The sequence below is a fragment of the Peromyscus eremicus genome, chromosome 3 (genome assembly GCF_949786415.1).
Source record: "Peromyscus eremicus chromosome 3, PerEre_H2_v1, whole genome shotgun sequence".
NCBI lineage: Eukaryota > Metazoa > Chordata > Mammalia > Rodentia > Cricetidae > Peromyscus > Peromyscus eremicus.
Window position 1 is genome coordinate 15002559 of NC_081418.1, and position 24207 is coordinate 15026765.

The 24207-nt window shown below is 39.8% G+C and overlaps 1 protein-coding gene across 3 annotated transcripts in view; it reads left to right on the top strand.

Annotated features, from left to right (window-relative positions):
• Positions 1–3625: 3625 nt before the first annotated feature.
• Cfap69 (cilia and flagella associated protein 69) overlaps positions 3626–24207 on the top strand; it is a 56599-nt gene continuing 36017 nt past the window's right edge. For all 3 annotated transcript variants that reach the window (XR_009378160.1, XR_009378161.1, XM_059257303.1), the window contains exons 1-5: positions 3626–3707; positions 5504–5569; positions 15189–15298; positions 18235–18311; positions 20992–21090. Coding sequence is in view for 1 of the 3 variants with exons in the window: in XM_059257303.1 (XP_059113286.1) it covers positions 3663–3707; positions 5504–5569; positions 15189–15298; positions 18235–18311; positions 20992–21090 (397 nt within the window). In the remaining 2 variants the exon portion in view is untranslated. The remainder of the gene's footprint in view (positions 3708–5503; positions 5570–15188; positions 15299–18234; positions 18312–20991; positions 21091–24207) is intronic.

Sequence of the window (24207 nt, forward strand, 5' to 3'; positions counted from 1 at the left end):
ATGCTGATGCTGTTAGGTGAAGGACTCGTTTCCCACTCTGAGCAGAACTCCGTGCATTCTAGCGGCAGGATGGTAGAAACAGTGCTGTGGAGTTTCATAACTAATTCCTGGAAAGCTTGCCAGAAATAGTTTCCTGTGTTTCTACTTACAGAGCAGAAACAGTGAAACACAATTCTAGCCCTCCCCCAACTAGATCAGGTAGTGTCGTGTTATAAAAAGTAAGAGGCTGCAAGTGACTCTTCAGAAGACCTGCTGGCCCTCCTTTTCTCTCCCTCAATGCAGACACCATCAGATCGTCGGCCCCTGTGGCCTGCCCATCGGCTCACATCTATTCTCCACCCAAGCTGTTGTCTCGAGATACCATTTCACACTTTGTTATGCTCCTTCCTCCCCTAGACACACCTTCAGTGCCTTTCAGGATACTGTTGCTTACCATATCTAATAAAATTGCCTCGAAATTGCTTAACTTCTCTAGGCTTTTTCCCTATTCTGTAAAACCAGCCTGTTTTGGTGAGTGATCCCGGAACAGAGATGACCATCACAGTCTCCTGGGGAGCTTTTGGGAAATACTGGGCATATCTGGGCCTACTGCAAATTTAATTAGCTATAATCACCAGTGTGGGACCTTGAAGTGTTCCCTCAAGCCCCGTTGAAGCACCAGAACCACTGAGCTGGTGCTGTCTAAGCTCAGTGCTGGCCCGGGTGCCTGAGTTCCATTCTCTCTGTATGTCTGATGCACTGCTTAATTTCACCTCCGTGAGGGCAGAATCTCACTAGTCTTTTCCTGCAGCATTTTTAGTGCAGTGCCCAGTACAATGCCTGAGCACATAGGAGGTGATGTTAAATCGTTTGAATGCATGGCCTCTTCTCATCTTACAGATTTCTCTAACCTTGGCCTATCTTCAGGTCCTGCCCCTCTTCAACAGGACATGTTTCCCGTTCATTTTCACCCTCATCTGTCTATCTCCTCAGGAATGGAGTAGTCCTAGCGTTGGATCCTGCAGCTTCTCACCTAATCATAGCTTATGTTATGTTAGTCATTTCTTCATTTTTAGATGCTTTCCATTAGATTATATGTTCTTTGTGGGCAGGAAATATGTCTTAACAGTTTCGTGCCTTTCCCTGAGCTTCCTTTACTCTGGGTTCAGAGTAGAAACTTAAGCCCTAGCTTACTCTCTTCTGTGCTCCAATCACTCTGGCCTTCTGGCTTTTCAAGTTTGCCAAGGGTTCTAGCCGCCAGCGTTTGCACTTCCTGTGCCCACTACAGAACACCATCCCTTCCTTAGCCACAGCTTACGCCCCCACCTCCTCCAAGACTTCGCTAAAATTGTACCCTCTCTGTGAGTCAGTCCTTCACTGACTGCTGAGTGTGAAATGATACTTCTCAAGCAAGCCAGTACTTTATAGCCATTTAATTTTCTCTAGAACATTGTCATCATACCCTATACTATAGAACTTATTGACTTAATCCCCCCCCCCAGCATATTGTTTATGTAAGCAGATTTTGTGTCTTTCCTTTCATACCATTAGCACCTAGAAAAATGCCTGACACAGTGTGGACATTCAACGTTGGGTTGTGATTAGTTGTCTAAGGTACCCCAAACCTCCAGTTACTACATTGAGTTCATGATTCAGAAGCCTGTGCCCAGGTTTCATCAGGTGTCCTGAGGCTCACACCAGACTGTAGCTGATATTCAAGATGGGAAATGGGGTCATCAGCCAGTAGCATGACATCACTAGAAACCTGTGAGAGAGCTCCTCCTCGACCCCAATACAAAGCTCTTCCCAGCACTGTCTGTCTCTTATCATTCCTCAAGCCAGCAACTCACCCTCACCTTTTTTCTTCTTTCCCCTCTTTGCATCAAGTCACCTATTAGATCCTGCAAACTCGACCTCCTGGGTGTGTTAAGTCTACTTACTGTGGTCTGTATCCATTGCTGAAGTTACACGCTAGTTTTCTACCTCGAGTATAGCTCTCTCTAGATCACCACACTGAAAAAAAAAAGTAATCATGTCATTGTTTCATTCTGGCTAAATCCTGAGGAAGACCACCCTGATCAGACAGAGACTATTTAGTCAGCACTTGCTGTTGGGAAGGAGTCATCTGGCATTGCTTACTTTGGGCTGAGAATGCAAAACTGGCATAAAAGCTTGACGTGGAGGGTGTGTTGTGATGATTAGAAATGGTTGCCATGGAGAAGCACGAAGTAGGCTGGAGGCTAGGCATCCTATGTGATTGCAGTGTGAAGCATAATTGTGTATTTTATGCTGGCTGTTTCTTCTTGGCTTTCTCTGATTGGTATCGAGTTGAAATCAGGAGGTAAACAGTAGAGCAGCTGGAAGTCAATGACCAAACTTTGATTTTTCTGAGCATGTTTCTGTAGAAGTTATGGCTTGCATTCATGAATTGCTGTGGAATTTTCAGGCTGGGCCTGAGTTCAAGCTAGACTACATAAGCAATTGTCAACAGACAAGTCTGGCCATTGTCCATTTATATATTCAGTCTCAAAACATTCCATGGCTTCCTAAGTTCTTTGTATGACACCCAGAGCCTTCTGTATGATTCCACGCTGATAGCTACCTGAGATCAGAACAGTATGCTTGTCATACTTGAAACATAGAGCCTGCCAATTAAAACTTATGGAAGGCTGGGAAAGTAGAATGTGTACAGAGCAACATCAAGTGACAGTGTGGGATAAAAACAAAAGAATTCCTTGACTGCTTTCTTTTTCTTTTTTCTTTCTTTCTTCCTTCCTTCCTTTCTTTCTTTCTTTCTTTCTTTCTTTCTTTCTTTCTTTCTTTCTTTTTTTTTTTTTAAACAGGGTTTCTCTGGTAGTTTTGTTGCCTGTCCTGGATCTCGCTCTGTAGACCAGGCTGGCCTCGAACTCACAGAGATCCACCTGACTCTACTTCCTGAGTGCTGGGATTAAAGGCATGCGCTACTGCTGCCCATGCTTTCCATTTTTTTATGAAAGGTTATCTGAGGAAGAAAAATTGGATACAAAAAAATCATGCACCAAGTTTCCACTTCAATACCATTGTCTGACCCTCAAAGCAAATATTTCAAAAGTTATAACACAAAGGCTATCCTATTTGCCATTAGCTGTCTCTGTGTCCATAAAATCTGAAAACGCAGGAAGAACAGAGAAAGAGCAGTAACCACAGGCAACAGGCACTATTAAACTCCAAATCTCCAAAGGCAAAATTATGTTTACCAAACTGTTTGTTAATGGCAAATTTAACAATTTAATAGTTATGGTTAACAATATTGGCTGAGGAGCTATTGGCAATTGATGGCTGCTATGGGACTAAGAGTCACTTTTCTTTGAGGGGCTGCCTCAGGCAGGTTGCCTATGCCTGATTAAAAACTTCATAGCCATGTGCATATGGGTGGCTTTAATTGGACTCAGTGGGTTATAAAAAAATAAAAGAACTGGAAGCAGGAAGGAAGATACAATGGGAAAAAAGGGGTTGGGAAGGTGGAGAGAGGGAGTGGGTACAGATATGGTTTTTACACAGTGTTTGCACTGTGTAAAAATTTCGGAGAACACGTGTGTGGGGTTGTGGGTGGGGGTGTGGGAATGTGTGCGCTTGACTTAATTTCTTTATTCCTCTGGGGTGGAATAGTAAGAGCTGTGTGTTTCTAGGGTATTTTCAAGCCCATGGACCTTAATCATATCATCAAACTCCTTGAAGAGACTGATAAGGTGAGTAACCTTTGAGGAGAAGTTACTTTGCTATCTCAGAGACTCACATTTCCCTGAACAATAATAGGTATTCTCTCTAATGTGAATATTGTTTATCTCTTTTGTTGAAAACTTTCTCCACAATATATGTTTTATATTCAAGAAATTTAAATTTAGTATGAGAACCAATTTGTTTTCATAAGAGGGTCAAACCCAACCATATTGGCTATGATCAGAAGGATCTGCAAGAGTAGAGAAAGGACTTCCGATCCTGGGTTAATGCTTCAAGAGTAGAGAAAAGACTGTCTATCTTGGGCTAATACCTCAAGAGTAGAGAAAGAGCCATCTGTTCTGTGCTAATAATTCTTGCCAAGTAGGACTAGAGAAGAGACAGTACCAAAAGGACACTAAAGAACTAGTAGAAAAATTTTAATCTAGACATGTATACAGATTTATAGGTATACAAAGATGATTTGTTTTAAGAAAAATGATGAGAATACAAAGAAAATATTTTTTTCTTATATAAACCTCAAAAATGTATTGGGAAAAGAGATAGTAACTGTGTATGCATACATGTTTACACACAGTACTCTCCTAATGTTTCCGAGGTATTGCCTCAGAGTTAGCACTCACTGTAGAATTACCTGTAGTCATTTTCAAAGATGAATGCACATTGTTTTGTTGTTGTTGTTGTTGTTTCGACACAGGGTTTCTCTGTGTAAATTTGGTGCCTGTCCTGGATCTCGCTCTGTAGCCCAGGCTGGTCTCCAACTCACAGAGATCCGCCTGGCTCTGCCTCCCAAGTGCTGGGATTAAAGGTGTGAGGAATGCACATTTTTTAATAAATAGAAAATAGATTGACTCAGGTATAGCCACCAAAACCAAGTAACATCCTATGATTAGTAAACACAAACATTTAGCTGTTGCTTTAACATTTTTATTCTCTACTTTTTTAGAGAAGAAAAATAAAAACCACCAAGAGCAATTTATCTTTTGATGACCAGTTTTTGTGAAGTTTAAATGTTTAAATTGCAAATATATCTGCATTAAAAAATCCACAACTGTGGAGATTTCCTATTAGTTGTTTTTGAAGGCAGGGTGGAAAATACAGACAGTGCTTGCACTTTTTATGAACAGTTTAGTTTGAAAGGGGGTAGAGGCAGGCAAGAAAACTCACTGGGTAAAGGCATTTGCTATCACACCTGACTACTTGATTTCAATCCCCAGAACCCACATGGTGGAAGGAGAGAACAAACCCCTGAATGTTGTCTACTGATGTCCTCATACATGCCATAGAATGCATGCATGTGCACACACACACATACAATAAGTAAGTGTGAGATGAAAGAAAAGAACACATATCAGGGGTTTTGTTTTTCGTTGACACGAGTTTTGAAAACACATTACTGTGTGGAGGCGTATTAACTACACTGAAAGCATATGACTCAGTGAACTTCTATACGGTCAGAATTGGCATTCAGAACAGAAGCTGTGAGGCTTCACATAAAATTTTGTTTCAGGTTTTAGTATATTTTATGTATTTATCCATCACAAAAACAAAAACTGCATTACAGATTAGTAGAAAACCAATTTGCTTTATTTCCTCTGAAAACTCATGTCCATTACTGAATTCAGTTCTTCCTTTTCCTCTTACATTTAGCCTTTCTTGTTTTCTTTTTTATGTGGTACTGTATCCATGTATATGTTTGCTTTTTATGCAAGACTTAGTAATTTTAATGTGTCTATACACTGAATAATTTTTTTTTAATCTTAACCAATTTAATGACACAAAAGAACTAACAGACCATTTGTTTTAGGATGACTTAGAAGAAAAACAACTTGATTGTGTCAAGAAACTGGTGCACTGTTATCAGAATGGATTTGTATCCTTTATATCTGTGCGTGTGTGTTCATTTCATTCATCTGGAAACACTGGGAAATGAACTAGATTCCTTCCTTTTGACCCAGTAACAAGGTGTCGCAAGCCGTGTAAGTTTATTATCTGATAGCTGTAGAGATCAGCAGCTCAGAGTTCATCTCACTTGGCTAATGTCAAGGTGTCAGCAGGGACTGGTACACTGAAGATCCAGGAAGGAGGTGAGGGCCCGGTTCCTTGACTTTGCCGCCTGCTGTGGGCTTCCTGCAGACCATTGGCTCCTGAACTGGTGCCTCAGGAATATCACTCTAACCTCTGCTTTGCTATAGCTTCTCATCCTCCTGCCTCTGACACTCCTGTCTCCCACGTCCCCTTATAAAGACCCCCCCCCCATGGTTACAACTGAATCTATCTGGGTAATCTAGTATAATAGCCTGTCTTCATTTACTTTTGTTTTTCCATGATAAAATGCCGTGACCAAAAGTAACTTGGGGATCAATGGGTTTATTTCAGATTACAGTCTGCCATAGAAGGAAATAGGGCAGGAACTCAACCTGGAGGCAGAGCTGAAGGCGAGATCATGAAGGGAGACTGCTCACTGGCTTGCTCTCGTGGCTGCTCAGCTACTGTTCTGTATAGCTCAGGACCAGAGGACCACATGCTTAGTTAGAGGTGGCATTGCCCACCATGGGCTGGGCCCTCCAGCTATCATTAATCAAGAAAATGCCACACAGACTTGCCTACAGGCTAGTTTATGGGGGCAGTTCCTCAGGTGGGGTTCCTTCTTCACAGAGGACACTGTCTTGTGTCAAGTTGACAGAAACTAGCAAGGACAATTTCCCTCTAACATCCTCAACTGTATTTGAGAGTCTCTTTGCCATCCAAGGTAGCCTCTTCAAAGAGTCTTGAGACAGAGACATGGCGTCATTGAGGAGACTATTATTCTCTCCATTATATTGTTATTAACTCTGCATAATGTCAATTCCTATAGATTCAAAAGCTATTAATATGATTAGGAGGGCCAAGTCAGCCTCATTTCTGCCAGTATACATAGCGAGTTTCATCTTGATTACTATCTTATCGGCTCTTCCCTTATGAAATAGGAATGATCCCACCTCAGTAGGTTATTAAGAAGATCAGATGAGATAATTATCCCTTATTACAACAGGTAGAAACCAGTACTCACACCTTAAAGCTATCTATCTGTATGTAATAACCAATTTTATGCTGGTAGCTATTTGCTTTTTAAACTTTTGTATACAGATGATTTGAAAAGTATAATAAAAGTTTCACAGTTACATCAGGTTGTTATACATGTTTTAAAATGCCTACTCTCAAGCCAGGTGTGGTGACTCATACCTGTAACCTCAGCACTCAGGAGGTAGAAACTAGAGAATCAAGAATTCAAAGCCAGCTTCCATATGTAGTAAGTGTAAGGCCAGCCTGGGCTAAATGACACTCTGTTTCAAAACAATAGCAAAAGTCAGCCTTCACTCTCTGCACTCTGAACTCCAGAGCAAAGGTCCATAGACCCTACTATGGGTGGAACTGGACTGACTCTTTGCTGACAGTCATCTGATTTGGTCTAAAGAAGATGTCCATCTAATAACAACTTGTTCCAGTTCAAAACATCTTAAGCTTTCCACTAAGAGAAATGGACACATCTTATAACTTTCTCTAAATATTTTCTTTATAGTAGCCTTGTTTTATGAGGATCTGTTGGAGAGTCTGAAAGCTTGTGTATATTAAGTACAACTTACTGGTAGCCAAGGAAGTCTACTAGCAAGTGTTTTTTCCCTGTTTAATTGGACACCTCAGCACCTTCATGATTGTTTTTTCCTCAGGATAGACAGTTGGTAGCAAGTAGCTCTGAACAGCTTTAATAGGCTGGCTTTATATGTGATACTTTATAAAGTTAAATTAGGGAAGGATCACTTCCCTGGGAAGTTGTTAGGAGACTTTTCCTGGAGAGACGTGAGCAAACACTTATTTACCTAGATATCACTGATAACAGACCAAAGGAACAGTCCTACCTAGTCTAGCTTAGTGAACCGGTGAGTCTGTTGTGGTCCCTTGCAGAAGTATGCAGGAACAGTTGCTTCACAGGAGTCTAGATGACTCAAAGGCAGCTGCGGCTCTGAAATGCCTACCCCCAGTGATGACTCATAAGATCTGCATCACTGAAGCTTCCTGCAGAGCTTGCAAGCATCTGGCCAGCTGCAGAGTCTCCTTTTCCCAGCAGATGTGTGTCTTTAATACAACCTTGGAGAGGGACTTCATGAATCTTCTAAGTTCCCACTTTCTAAAGCTGGTCAAGTTTTGTTTATTTCCTGAGCCTTAGGAACCTCTGTCCTTTTCCCAGAAGACAATGCTTCAGTTAGAAGGAAATTTCTACACAGCACTGCACCCCTTCCTCTAGCTCTTTCATTCTTTCTGCCTTCCCTTCTGCGTTTTCCCTTGATCCTTGGATGGGGTGATATAGATGTTGGATTAGTTTCCCTCATCTGTGACAGAGTGTTGGGCAGCTATGCCTGAGCAACAGTCAAGTCATCTCAGAAGTTTGATGTCTTATGAGTCTCTGACGTACAACACCCATTGCGAAAAGAAAGTTTCCCTTTTTGACCGAGGCTGACAGCAGCAGCAATCTACAGACATAATCAGAAGTGTTTAGAAGGTGATTTAACAAGCAGATTCCATCTATTTAACAAGACAGTAGTAGTTGCATCCCCACTGAGACCTGTGACCTCTTCAGCCAGGGACTTTCCACGTGGCTGTCAGTTCCAGATGTGGACCTCCTCTATGGAGTGGGGTTCCAGATGTGGATCTCCTCTATGGAGTGGGGTTCCAGATGTGGATCTCCTCTATGGAGTGGGGTTCCAGATGTGGATCTCCTCTATGGAGTGGGGTTCCAGATGTGGATCTCCTCCATGGAGTGGGGTTCCAGATGTGGATCTCCTCTACGGAGTGGAGTTCCAGATGTGGATCTACTCTGTGGAGTGGGGCTCCAGATGTGGCTCTCCTCCGTGGAGTGGGGTTCCAGATGTGGCTCTCCTCCGTGGAGTGGGGTTCCAGATGTGGCTCTCCTCCATGGAGTGGGGTTCCAGATGTGGATCTCCTCTGTGGAGTGGGGTGGGGTTCCAGATGTGGATCTCCTCCATAGAGTGGGGTTCCAGATGTGGATCTCCTCCATGAAGTGGGGTTCCAGATGTGGATCTCCTCTGTGGAGTGGGGTGGGGTTCCAGATGTGGATCTCCTCCATAGAGTGGGGTTCCAGATGTGGATCTCCTCCATGAAGTGGGGTTCCAGATGTGGATCTCCTCCATGGAGTGGGGTTCCAGATGTGGATCTCCTCTGTGGAGTGGGGTGGGGTTCCAGATGTGGATCTCCTCCATGGAGTGGGGTTCCAGATGTGGATCTCCTCCATGGAGTGGGCCTTAAACCGAACAGCAGCTGGTTGCGTCCACAACAGGTGTGCCACTGTTGCATCAGCGGGTGTGTTTTCACGGAATGTTGGTGCTGCAGTATTGCAGTATGCATGGCTAGGGAGGACTGTTATTACAGGTCTCCTTTTGCAGCCTGCAGAGCGCCTCTGGCACTACGAAAGCCAGTTGGTAGGGAGAACGTTTCCAGTGTAGTCTCAGGTGAATTTCTTCTTGTCCTATGACCAAAGCATGCAGTATCTTCAACAATATGGACTTGCTGTCTAATTCTAGCACGCAACCAGTAGCAGTGGCAGTAGCCTTCATGGTTTGGGGCACGTTGGGAAAACTCTTTGGCCAATAACTCACAGGAAAGTAGCCTACCCTGCCATTAGATTTTTATTTAGCAGTCTTATGGCTTTGGGGAATGGCTTTTCTTTTCTTTCTCCTCTCTCTCTCTCTCTCTCTCTCTCTCTCTCTCTCTCTCTCTGTCTGTGTGTGTGTGCGTGAAAACAGTGTTTTTGATTATTTTAATTCTAATTATATATTACATGCAAATGTTACATCAGCTATAGATGGACAGAAGTGAAAAGGGTTGGGGGGGGTGCAGATTCAGATCTCTATTGCTGATAGTTCTGATACAATCCAGGAGTTTCTTCCTTAATGGATTTACTACCTGTTCCTCTCTCCTGAAAACTATTGTCCTGCCTACTACCCAGCCCTATCTACATCAGATCTGAGGAATGAGTCTTCCTAGCTATGAGGGACATACTATAATATTTAATAAATGATATGTGGCCTCCACATGCATAAAATGTGATGCTGGCAAACATGGAACTCTGAACAAAAGAAAGTACACCTTCAAATGAAAACTTCTGTCAGGCTGATTAATTAATTAGAATTTAATGACTATAAAGAGGTTGGAACATTATAGGTCCAGAGTCTAATTACAATTTAATCTTGGGTTATCTTTAGCTCCCTAAATAGCCATTCTTTCCCCATCTCTGTGTGGACCTAACATCCTGTGACTAACAGATAAAAACCTTTTGGAAGGTGTTAACTTAATAAAGCTGTGTTTTCCACCCACTGAAAGGCCGAGTGTCATCATATGGTGTCTGAGCCCACAGTCACTATTTCTCTGCTTCGCTGTAACCACCTACTTAATGTTTCCACTAATGTGCTTGAAAAGTGCTTTGATTTTGTATTTTCTTTGTCCTGTTGATATAAACTGCTTCTGCAATGGAACATGGAATTTAACACCACAGCTGTGTCCCCAGGCCATGTTCACTCAGAATGTTCACTCCAGAATAAACCGTCTCTTATCCCCATTGAGGTGAGAGTTGTGTTTTCCCATTGACATTACATTTTGTTGTGACAACTGTGACCCAAAGTGATTCACAGAAGAAGAGTTTATTTCGGCTTCCCGTTCAGGAGGGTGAGTTCACAATGGTGAGGAGGCCTGACAGTAGGAGGCCAGAGGTCACATCTTCAACCACATGCAGAAAGCAGGGTGCAAGAACTGGAAGTGGGTCAAGGCTATGAACCCCAAAGCCCATCTGCAGTTCTCCAAGGAAGGCTCCTATCCAAAAACCTTCCCAGACATTACCACAAGTTTAGGATCAGGTGTTGAAATATGTGAGTCTATGGGGAACATTTCTCATTCAAACCACTACACTATATAAATTTGAGAGATACCCACATTAAATCCATAACATATGGATTTAAGATTAAGAATATTGCTGGATGTAGTGGCGCATGCCTTTATTTCCAGCACTTTGGAGGCAGAGGCAGGTGGATCTCTGAGTTCAAGGCCAGCCTGGTCTACATAGTGAATTCTAGGACAGCCAGGGCTACATAGTGAGACCCTGTCTTGAAAAAACAAAAAAAGAACTAAAGAAAGAAAACGGAATATTGCTGAGCATGGTGGCTCATTACTGTAACCCTCGCATTTGGTGGCTGGGGGTTACTGGAAATGTGAAATCACTTGTGCAAACTAGTAAATTCCAAGTCAGGTGGGTCCACACACCCTGTCTCAAAACACTGTGTGTGTGTGTGTGTGTGTGTGTGTGTGTGTGTGTGTGTGTGTGTGATAATTACTCAGATACTTTCTGATGTGTTAGATTTTTTTTGAAGGCCTTGTTTTCGCTAGGTATCTGTCTTTAGCTAGAAAAAAAATCTTTACCATTTATTTTAGTATAGTCATGAATTCTCTTGGGGCTTTTCATTAAAAATAGTATTTTTGCCTCACTTATTAAATAATATTTTATTTAAGATAGGAAGAATTCTAGGCTGATATTTATTTGATCATTAAATATTTTTTTTACTTTAAGTGTTTTACATGTAATACTTGTATTCGTGAGCTCATGGGAACCACATTGTGTGCAGTTGGGGAAAGGTTTTTCTTACCTGTGCCAGCTAGCCTCGTACTCTGTATTTACTCGGTCTCCAAGTCTCTAAGATGCTCAGAGATTAATACTGTGTTACCCATGCAATAAAACCTTCTTATAGAGGATAGACAGGGTCTCTGAAAGCCAACCACTATCTATTCCAAACAAGTATCAGGTAACTCAGGAATGGGCATCTAGGGAAATACAAAAGTAAAACTTTAGCAAGGTTTGATGCAACATGAAAAGATTTCACCACCTGTATCAATTGTTTAGTCAAAAGAGCAATGTGGGTACAGAAGTTTAGACAGAGAGCTACCCCATGAAGCCCTCCGTGATCCATAGGTACTCTCCACAGTTTTTCTTTCTCATCCTGTGGCACTGCCATGGGCCTCCTGAGCATCTTGAGCAGCTGCTCACCCACAAATACTAGGCAGGGCCGGCTCACACTGCTCTGATTTACCCAAGTCACGGAGGAGCAGGATTGTGTTCAGGCCTGCTTCACCTGCTGCTCAAGCTGGTTCCCTGGGTCTGCAGGCTCCAGACTGAAACAGAGGCTGCAGCTGTTGATACTGCCTCTTTCTCCAGCCACCCCTGGGTGTTGTTATAGGTTCAGGATAGGCAAACGATTTTCACCCCCCGCACACTGTTTACAGGAGAGAACTGTACACAGTTTAATCTGGAGGCGTAATTGTCTGCCTCCTGGAACAAGTTTTTTTTTTTCCCACCAGTTTAGAATTTATTCATCTACAACATGGCACATTTAATGAGGCCGTGAGTGAAACGATGAAATTTATATATACATTATCTCCTAACAGAGAAATGTCCAAGTTTTAATTTTAATAGTAGTTATTTTTCAATATTATTGGGAACTTTAAAATAGTAGTAAATTGATTTGTGGTGATGATACTTTTTACAAGATAAATTCTGTCTGCATGACTGTCCATCAGTCATGATCATTTTCTTCCAGTTTGAAGGACTGCTGCTCTGAGTTAAAGAAGGAAGGAGCTGCATGCGGACCATAAAACATTTCCAGAGCTTTCCCTGACAACAAAGCTCACTTTCTTCCAATACAAGCTTAGTCTTTTGCATCTTGTTTTATCATTTATGCTTTCTATGAACATTTTTCAGATTTTAAAGCCTTCTAGAAGTTTACCAGCATGAATTTAGCTTCTGTCACTTTCCTTAGGAACTCTGGCTGAACACAAATCTCACGACATTTGATTTATAGTAGCCTAGGTCCGCGAGGTATATATGCCCTTTGTCTGCTTTGCCCTCCTTTTGTCTCCTCCAGGTTTTGTTGTTTTGTTTTTCAATTTGCATACTTGAGTTGCATGCAGACCCCGGTTGTGTGCCGACTTAAGTCAGATCACCAGAGCCTTCACAGGATCATATAATCTCTATAAAATTGTATAATCAATGAGATCATATTCACCATAGGGCTCAGGAAAGCCACATGAGATCCCTCCTAAATCAACCTTTTAAAACATTAGTTATCAAACACATCTCTGTGTGGCCTGGTGAACTAGTCATTGAAAAATACCTCTCTCACACCCAGTTCCCTCAATAATGCCTGTCTCTATTATCTTCCAGTTCCTGGTGTCCTGGGAACGTGAGCCAGCACTAACCAAGTGTCCCTAATAGCACATGAGTCAGCCCAACAGGAACTGGTTTTCCTCGACTTGCCTCTGATTGTGCAGCTTTTTACTCCAAGAGGGATAGTCATATTACTCAGCTTCTCCACAGCCACAGTACTCAGGCTGAACCCACTCCCATGTCCTATAGCCTTGTGAGCCAAACTGTGACAGGCTCTGTCATTACTCATTAAAAAGAATTTCCCAATTCAGGCAGTTCAGGTGCTGAGTAGTACGCAGTTATCATAATTCTTCCTACTGGGCCATTATTAAGACTCCTGTCTATATGTTGAGTGATGAGTTTTTCCTTCTCTGTTAAAGGTCAAATCTGAGGGAGGTCTTTTATCATGTTGACCATGTTCTCTTCCTCACTGTCCATTGTTAAGTCATGTTAAATCATGGATTTGTCCCTTCATCTTTATTAAAGGTCAGACCCAAGGGACGTCCGTCATTAATTCCACTATGTCCTTCCTCATTGTCCATTGTTAAGGCCCTCATCTGCATCTTAGATCATAGGTTTTCCTTCATTTCTATTAAATGTCACACCTGAGAGGTATCTTCTATCACTTCTGCTTTGTTCTTGTCTTCACCACTGTTGGATTCTTCCCACAAGCTCTAAGTTCCTGGACCTCAGGAACGGCTTTCTAGTACAGCTCTGACTTATGCTCTCTTTCCCTTCCATCTCCTCACCATGACTTACGGCTCTTGGTTGAATCCTGTCATTTCCAGCTGCTTGGTAGGAATGCCATAGGAATTACTCACCAAATCGGAGGCTAACGTGGAGGGTGATAGCTGTGTGCCCCTTCCCTTTGCAATTCGTCCTTTAAACAAGCACTGTCCGTTAAGCAGCTGTGTCTGCCCTGTTTGCACGTGTTATTACATGTAGCAGTGGACATGCCGAGGTCAGCACAGCTTGCTGACAGTCTTGTGTCGTGGGTGCTACTCTTGGGGGACTGTCATGCAATCTCTAGTCCTTGAACTGTTGTCAGAGTACTCATGCAATGGATCCCACTCATCAAGGAGACACACCTCTCCTATACCACATAAAAGAAGATGACTAATTTGAATCCCCCCCCCCCCATCCCTCCACAAGGGTCTTCCATTCTGAGACGGCTCAACCTTGGCTGCATGTCCTATCACACATCTCAGGGACCATGCAACAACCACTACAATAAGGATGCACACCATCCCTTATGACATGGAGAAAAGTACCTGTATTGGGGTTGTCCCCATGGACTCTGCCTTCAAACTGACTAGCCACAGAGGCATGTCTCATCACACATTGCAGGGACCGTACAGTCACTCTGCCCCAACACCTCGTTGCTTCTGTCTGTTCCTGTTCAGACACCAATTGTGTTCTGTGATCTTTCCTGGGGAGACATGAACAGAACCTATTTGCTCAGATAAAGCACTAATGACAAACCAAATAAACAGTTCTACCCAAGCCTAATTTAGTGACTTTATTGGGGTCACTTGCAGGACCACGGATGACTCAAAGAAAGCTGCATTACCAGAAGACACACTCCATCGTTAATGAGAACTCACAAAGCTACATCCTTGCAACCTGTATGCACCTCCCTCATAAATTTCAGCTCGTAAGATTTTTTTAATTCCTCAGGCATATGAACCTCTTCTCCCTAAGGAGTAAATGTTTCAATTCAGAGGTGATTGTTACATAACAGAAGTTGACAGAGGTGTTCCCATCCTTGTCTAAGACGCTCTCAGCAAAGCTAGAGAAAATAGGATGCAGCCCAGAGCCTGAAGTCATAACCACCATGATCTCTTAGCCGTCAAGCAAAATCAATGAAATTTAGTTTTGTAGTAATCATGCTTTTTTAAACAGGCAAAATAGAATATGTTTTTATCCGAAGATCTAGAAGAGGTATATTTTGCTTTTATGTGAGTTTTAAATGAAATAAAATCCCAACCAAGTTAATGCTAATTAGAAGAAAATGCATCTGAACAAAATAAAGTCCTACATTAAAATAGGATTTGAGCTCGCTCTGTTTGTGTTGTGGGTTGAAATAAAGGTTACTGAGACAAAAAAAAGTTGCGAAAAATAGTTATAAATTTTTCTCTTTAGACTCCAAAATAATTAAAATAATGCTTACCACATTTAGCAAGATAGATGGAATTTCATAAGCTTTTATAAATCGATGATGATTTTATTTCTTAACAAAACATTGAAGCCTCTAAGGGACCTAGCACAGGTGTTTAAAATCCTGGGTCTGTGTGCAGATAAAATTGAAAGGCAGCCCTGCTTTGTGGAACCCGCATCTGAACTCATAAAACTGTGTGGGTAAGTTGTTTAACTTTACTTTGTCCTGCTATATATGACATCATGCTTTATTTTGTATTACAAAGGTATTGGATATATAGTGTATTGATAATATAGAGTTTAGCCGGGCGGTGGTGGTGGCACACACCTTTAATCCCAGCACTTAGAGGCAGAGGCAGGTGGATCTCTGTGAGTTTGAGGCCAACCTGGTCTACAAAGCAAGTTCCAGGACAACCAGGGCTATACAGAGAAATCCTCTCTGGAAAAAAAGTGTGTGTGTGTGTGTGTGTGTGTGTGTGTGTGTGTGTGTGTGTGTGTAATATAGAGCTAAAAAGCAAAACAAACAACTTGGTGACAGTTGGACAGTTATTATTTCAAATGTTGCATCTCAGATTGCTACAGAAGAGATTAAATTGAAGTATAAAATACTTTCTTGTAAGTAGTTACGGGGTCACGTGATTGGTGAGCAGCAGATGAAACCAAAAGACTGTAGTTTTTGAGAGGATCTTTAAATAAACTAGTGTTAACTTAGTTTCAGTTTGGTTTTCTTTTTTCTCTTTCTTAGGAAAATTTCAGTCTCACAAATATATTAAGTTCTATGTAGAGTTTCATTTGATTTTGCAATTTTGAATGAGGGAGAAAATTCTGTATATACATATACATATATACACTAAAGGTTATATAAACTAGAGGTAAGAGTTATAAAATTAATATGCCTTGTCCTCCTCTGTCGTAGTGTCTACACCAGCTCTGGAAACTACGCACACACACATATATAATGCTTCTTTGCTGCCACATAGTGGCTGTTTAGATATATGTTGAAATAGCCACTTTCAGGTCACTGCAGTGTTAGTGGAAGAAACTTATTAGTTGGAAAGAAATCATTTTGTCTTCTAAATCTATCTACCAACTTAATGTTGTAAATAGCAAACTGACACTATTAGTACTATACACTACTATATATATTTATGTAGAATTCCAAGTCTTAGATATAGCAGCAGTAAAATTAAAAATTTTGTTGCAATTTTGATACCATACTAAAATAATGAAAAATAGTTTACCAAATGCATATGCTTGGCCTTTTTAATAGAGACTGTATAAATAAGGAAATAAATGATTTTTCTAGTGCTTCCAAGGAAGTAACGATTCATTTACATGTTGACATTTGACTGTATCACAGACAGCCCTTGGGGTGTGCGTGCTGTGTGGGTCCTGAAGGCCTGGGTTCACAGCTTTACCTCAGTGTCGTTGCTGCATAGAGCTGGTTCTCAGGCTGTGGAGTGTCTCTACAAATCTTTTCAATTGTGTTCCTCCTTTTCCTCCTTTTGAAGTTACCACATTATTAATTTTCTTACATGTCAAATGTCCACCTGTATTCAGCATTTCACTACACTTGATTTTGAAAATTTTGGAGATTAAAAAATTGAAAATACATCAAGTTTTTCTTCTTTGGTCTCCAGTAAGCTTTTGTATTATACCAGGAGCACATTTTATTTTCTGCATAGCCTTTTGGGTTGGACCACAGACACACCCCGTTACTTTATCCTGTAGTAATCTCCTTTGGTAGAAAAATAAAAAAATGGGGCAAGATATTTAGAGTTTTAGTTTTAAAATCTTTAGGTGCCCATCATTCAACTAGATGATAAATCTTTTTATTTGTTCCAAATTTAATTCTAATGGAGTAGGAACGAGTTCCCATAGCAATTATAAAATTGTCTCTTTGTAGCTTGCCTTGATATACTTTTAAATTCAAATTAACTCCTGTAGTGTGTGGCCACATATGATAATTCTCAGTGCCACTTTCCAACTATTTGGTAAATGTTTTTGAAAGACATGAGTTGGAAGTCATTTGTGTAAATGTGTTATATGTCAAACAACACAGGAGATTCAAATGGCTTATATTTTGTTTTAAGAAGTAACTTTTATCTGTCCCTTGAGATTTAGGATAATGAACAATTCATAAGCTTGATCTGTGATTTATAAATAAGTATTTTCAGATAACTTTGATTATAGTAGCTATGAATTGCAATTCTGATATAACTAATGTTTTTAAAGTCTAATCCTTATTGTTCCCCAAAGCGATCTGTTCTTTTGTGAATAGTTCCTAATCCAGTTAATAAGGAGGAGGCAGCCGGGCGGTGGTGGCACACGCCTTTAATCTCAGCACTGGGAGGCAGAGGCAGGTGGATCTTTTTTTTTTTTTTTTTTTTTTTAAATTTATTTATTTATTATGTATACAGTGTTCCGTCTGCACATATCCCTGCAGGCCAGAAGAGGGCACCAAATCTCACCACAGATGGTTGTGAGCCACCATGTGGTTGCTGGGAATTGAACTCAGGACCTTTGGAAGAACAAGCAGTGCTCTTAACCTCTGAGCCATCTCTCCAGCCCCAGCAGGTGGATCTTTGTGAGTTCAAGGCCAGCCTGGTCTACAGAGCGAGATCCTGGAAAGGCGCAAAGCTCCCCAGAGAAACCCTGTCTCGAAAAACCAAAAAAATAAATAAATAAATAAGGAGGAGGCACTGACCTTTGGAAAGAAATAGACCATTAATCTGGTACCTCCCGCCTTAGAAACTTCAGGAAAAGCCATTAGACATTTTTAAGTTTTATTTGAGTCTTCCTAACAGTGATTACAAGTATAATTCACTATGACTTTGCCCTCAGAAAGATAGTTCGTGTTTTAGCCACAGTGATAGAGGATTACTTTCTCAGCTCTGCCCCTCTTCATTCTTATGACAGTGTTTTTTTTTTGTTGTTGTTGTTGTTTTGTTTTTTCTCTCTGGTTGGTTAGAAATACAGTTTTCTTCTGATTGTTGTCAGTGCTCACACTAAAGAATGAGAGAGGCTGGGAGAGAGAATCACTTTATTCTTTAGAAAATAAATATTTCCCATTTATAAGTGAAGCATCAATCAGTGACTCCGTTAAAAGTTACTCTGACTCTTTGTTCTCATTGAAGCTTGCCATTTTTGAAAAAGAAAGTATCAGATGAAATAACCTACACTGAAGATACTGCTAATTCGCTTGCACTTCTGGGTAAGTCAAGATTTCTTACATGGGATATACGATGGCAGGACCAACATGGGGAAGGGAGTGTGCCTGCCTTCACTGTTTCCTTAACACTATCCTTCACACCGAGGCCCGCCCCTTATTTTATACTTGAGAGTTATCACGGTGGTCTACTCGGTGGTGATTCCGGAACTATCTTCTTCTGAGGCTTTCAAGGCTGGATTTACTTCTCTGTACATATTTGATTAGATGTATAATTGAGTTGTGGGTTTGTTAACCTTTTTTTTTCGTAGTTCTTTGAGGGGTTCATACAGCATCTTTTGATCACATCTGCCCTCACCCAACTCTTCCTAGATCATCGAGACCAGTTTGTGCTGCCCAAATCTTCTTGAACGTGTGCTCTTTCACTGAACGTGTGCTCTTTCACTGAACGTGTGCTCTTTCACTGGACCATGCACTCTTGGAGAAACCAGTCTCCCCCTCTGCCAACAGCGATCAGTGGCCAATAGCTCATAGCTGGGGTGTAATTTTATGCAATCTTCATTTAGTAATCACAAAAATGTTTTCACATTTGAGCTTTTATATTGAGTTGCTGAAACTGTTGAGTACTTCCTTGTTCACTGCATGCTCCAAACTTTTAAATAAAATCAAATGTGAAAAATGTTATAAAAGAGTATGTATTTATATCTAGGTTATTTTTTTACTTTTTGGAAATAGGAAAATAATTCCTAAGAAATGAGATCATATGAAACACTTTCTGAAAATTGGCCCCTGGGGCATGATGATACATTTTCCAAACAAATACTATGTTAAATTTGCAGTTACTAATTTAAGTCTTTATTTGTAAAAGTGAAATAATAGGTAAATGATTGATTAAAACTATTTACCTAAGTTATTTTCCCAGTACTATACTCCATACAAAAAGTTTTTAGAGGGTCAACTAAAATGAATAAGAAGCATTTTTGTTTTTAACATTAAATATTACTTATAATTCTTTTATGTTTAAGTTTCATCATCTTCAACTGTAGTTACTCAGAATAAAATTCCTAAACTTCATCTCAAACAGTAGAGGAAAGTATCACAAAGACTAGATTAAACTTGGAGAATTAAAGAAAACCTTAAGATCAGGCAGGCTCAGAAGAAGTGGGAGATTTCAATTCTGCCATTAGTAGAAAAGTTAAATAGGAAGCCATCCTAAAAGATGACATGCTAATATTAAAAAATATGAAGGTTTTGTTGGTAATATTATTTTAAATGTCACTGTTGGCCTTACTCTTCTAGAGTGTTGCCTCCTAGAGAATTGGCTGACATTTTTATAATAATACATGACCTATCATCAGATTATTCTTTGCTTAGTGACAGCCTGCCAGTAAAAGTACATTATATTGCCACTACAAACAATATGAGCTCTTAACTTATTAATTCCCTCTGCTGATTGTGTAGTGCAAATACTACTCTGTCCCCTACCTTTTTAAATTGCTGGAAACATGAAGTAAATAAAAATACCCAATATGAAATATTGAATAAATATATTCATGACCATTACTAATAACTCCCAGGTTCTACCATGTATTGGTCTGCCGGCAAATTGAGAGCAAAGCTAATATGGAATTTTAAGGAAAGAATACATTATGAAACACAAGCTTCTGAATCTAGTTAGGAAGAATACTAACCTTTATTTTATCAACAGTTACCATCACATGTAGCACTTAACAGTGTGCTAAACATTATTCTCAATCCTTGTCTTATATGAAATCAATCTTTACAGCATTCTTAAATGTAATAACTGTTATGCCTGGTTTATGGATGAAAAAATCAAATACTAACTAGTTTACACATTTTTAGCATGTAGCAGAGCCAGACTTTATTCTTGGATGGTCTGGCTCCAGTATCTATACTATTAGTATCATTCTCTTCTTTCTGGAAAGGACAGGCTGAAATGATTGAGATGGAAAATCATAAGGATAGATTCAAAGTGTTACATAGACACATATGTATGTGTGCATGTATGTTCACTTATACTATCATGCACTATATCACTTCATTTCACCCAACAACAGAACATATATAAGATGGTGGTCCTATAAATCTATCATTGGGCCAAAAAATTATATCATTTATTGATGGCATAATTTGCCATAGTGCCACTCATTATCCACATTTGTGGTGATGGTGATAGAAGCCCACCCCCATTGCCAGTTCTGTGAAAATAGAGCAGTACAGTGGTATACAGTGCAGAACACTTGATAAGTGACTAGTGACTGTGTCCCTGGATTATATATTTACTGTATTTTATCATTTAGATAAATGAATGTACTTTATACTTAGTATTTTTGAATTAGCTGTCAGAGTATGCTGTTTGCCAGCAGCAGCCTCCTACATCTTCCATTCACTATGTACCTCAGTTGCTCTGTTCTCTTGTGCTTAATTTAATAGCATGTTTGTGTAAGTATACAATGTGTTATTCATATAAAAATAGCACCTAACAAGGAATTTCCCAGAAAAGACTCCCATATGATAGTGATGTATGACGGCTCAAAAGTGTATGTGTGCACACATACACATGATCACACATGTAATTATAAGACTCAATATGAATAGCTAATGAGATTTTAAAATAACTGTTGTAATATCGGTATTCTATGCTTACATTTTTAAATAAACTTATAACATGTTATCACAGTACTCTCCTTTATTCTTCTGGCAGGTGAATTAATGAAAATACCAAGTTCTAAGTTAAGGATACAAATTTGTAAGTGTATTATTGACTTCTATCATGCAGAACCACCAAAAAAGCATATTCCAGGTAAAGTTTTCATTTATCTTTCCATGATAACTTGTGTCTTTGGGAAACAAAAAAATTCATCTTCTTGTATTTCACTAAACTTTGAAAACACAGGCCTCAAGGATTCAACACATAAATAATTTTTGTATAGCTTTGACTTCTTCAGTTATCTTTAAAAATTGTATAGGCATTTTTTTTTTAGTTTGGGGCTATATATCAAATTTTTATCTTGATGGTAAATATTTATGGCCCAGTTGATATAGGCATAGCCAATTAAGTTTGTTACTAGTAGTATTTATTTATTTATTTTTTGTTTTTTTGAGACAGGGTTTCTCTGTGTAGCTTTGGAGCCTATTCTAGAACTCACTCTGTAGCCCAGGCTGGCCTCGAACTCACAGTGATCCACCTACCTACCTCTGCCTCCTGAGTGCTGGGATTAAAGGCATGCTCCACTACCGCCCAGCTCTACTAGTAGTATTTCTTAGCAGTGAGAATAAAATTATTTTAATCATAATATCAATACATCTAAGTAGATGTTGAATTAGTAATACTGATGCCATTCTCTATTATGTTTGGGGAGAATTCTGTATATTATAGCTAGGAAATCTTAAGACATACTGATGAGTAGATTTTATCAAGCATTAGCATTGTGAGGCTATAATGTTATTTAAGACATACCTCTTACCTTCATTGATTATATAACTTGCAATCAATATAGTAAGGGAGAGAATAAATAAATGATATTTTGGAGTTACATGTTTTTAAATAGATAAAAATAAGACTATGGTAGTCTAAAAATGTATAACTAAGGAGAACATGACAAGACACCTGAGGTAGTGAAATATATAAGGAGATTATTAAACATACAATGTGAAGTCTCAGGTAGACAGATTGTAGAATTTAGTGAATAGTAGACATTGAATTCTAAAATCTTCAAGGATCAGAAAAACAGGCTTGGAATTCAATGAGTGGAAATGAAAATTGAAACTGTCAGTGATTGAATTAGTCAGGAAATAAATCATGTAAACAGCAAGGGACCAAGAAGAACACTATGAAGAGTGTTTATATTGAGAGTTGGAAAATATGATTGAAAGAATTAAGGGATGTTTAAAAGGGATCCAAAGAATAGAAGTGTTCAAAAAGAGGAAGATGGTCGTCTGCCATTGCAGATCATCACTGAGATCCCGTGTGCTGCTGAGACTGCAGGGTGCCTCATTTCTGCTGCACTGTGACCTGGCCAGGCGACAGGAGAGAACGGCCGTGGAGAGAACCTGGGACACGAGAAAGCTGGAAAAAGACAAAAGGGAGAACGCCAGAACGTCAGAGAGAAGTACACAGACCTCAAGGGAGACTTAAAAACCAAGTGGCAGAGAGATTATGAACATAAAACTATGCAACCAATGTGGAGAAATGCTGAGCCAGACTCTAGGTTATATTCTGAACAAGAAATTTCCTCCTGGTATAAACCAGGAGAAAACTGTATTGTGGAGAAGTAGATATTGCCCTTTCATTTCCAAATGTACCCTCCAATGCTCAGCCTGCTCACATGCTAGACCAAATGAGTGTCAGGAAAGAAGAGAAGCCATATAAATAAATGTAAGGAACACAAAATTGCTAGCATCCCCAGTGTTCTCCAAAACATTAAAGGGCACATAATGATGAGAACCCATATATAGATAAGCAAAGAGGGAAAGCTTATACGACAGAGACACATGGTAACACACAGTGGAGAGAAACCATACAAATGTAAGGTGTGTGGTAAAGCCTTGGGCTGTTCCACTTCATTTCTAATACATGAGAGAAATTGCTCTGGGGAGAAAGTCTGTGAGTGTAAGCAATGTGGGGGGAAGCATGTGATTTATCTTGCTCTATTCAGAGACATGCATGAAATTATGCTTGAGAGAAACATTATGCATGTAAGCAATGTGAGACAATCTTTAGTCATCCATGTTCCCTTCAAATGTGTGAAAGAACACATTGGAGAGAAACCTTATGTTTGTAAGCATTGTGATAAAACACATTGTGATTGTCACAATTGGTTTCAAATACATGAAAGAACTCACATTGGAGAAAAAAAACGATATATGTAAGCAATGTGAAGAATCCCTGAGTGGTTCAGGTCCTTTGCATATGTGAAAAGATTCATAGAAGAATGAATCCTGTCTTATTTAAGCACTGTGGTGAAACCTTCAGCTGCTCTACTTAACTAGTAAAGACATACAGAAATTCAAAAAAGAGAAACTCAGTGTTGTAAGCAATGTGGGAAAGCCTTCTTTCAACCCAGTAACTTTCAAAAGCATAAAAGAACTCATGCTGGAAAGGATCTCTGAGCAACAAGCTTGGGAAGTGTTCATTATCACATGACTGACTTTCCAGGACCCAGGAGAATGTCAAATGCAGTGAACTTGTATTAATATAAGTTGTGTGGAACAACTCTAGTTATCTTGATTCAATTCATAGAACATACTATAGTGAGAAACCTTGAACAGAAGAAATATGCAAAGTGTTCATTGGAGCCATGTTTAAGAATGTGTTCCACATCATGTGGATGTGCAAAAATATTTTTAAAAGCTGTCAGTTGTCGCAAGTAATGTCAAAATCCAATGAGAATTTTTAGGGAAGAATAAGCCTATCAATATACCAGAAAGAACTTGAAGCAAATAATTGGTGTAGCATCTTCTATAAAAATACTTATCCTGAAGGAAATATTCAAAAGTGAGAAATAATTTAATTTGTGTTTATCAGGGGAAGAAACCTAAAGACCACCATATGTATATTAATGAATGAAATGTTTAATGAAGAAAGGTGGTCTTGGTATCAGTACTGAAGAAATTTCTGTAATGATGGATGGAAAACCCAAGCTAGTGTCATACCTAGAAAGTTGTGGTTAATGTTGGAGATCTGTTGACAATGATGATCTTACAGCATTCTGAAAGGATGTGAGAGCAGAAGCATCCACTTGAGAATGAAGCAGGGGCAGCTCATAATACAAACTTGTACTTAGAACTGAAATGGTAAAGCAGACAAGAAGATGGGAGCAGCAGCTTAACCGGTAGCCAGATCACTGAATGGTTAGTTGGGTTTTGTTATTAACTTTAGGATGTGGAAATAAAGCTTGGAGGCAGACTTCCCTAAGTG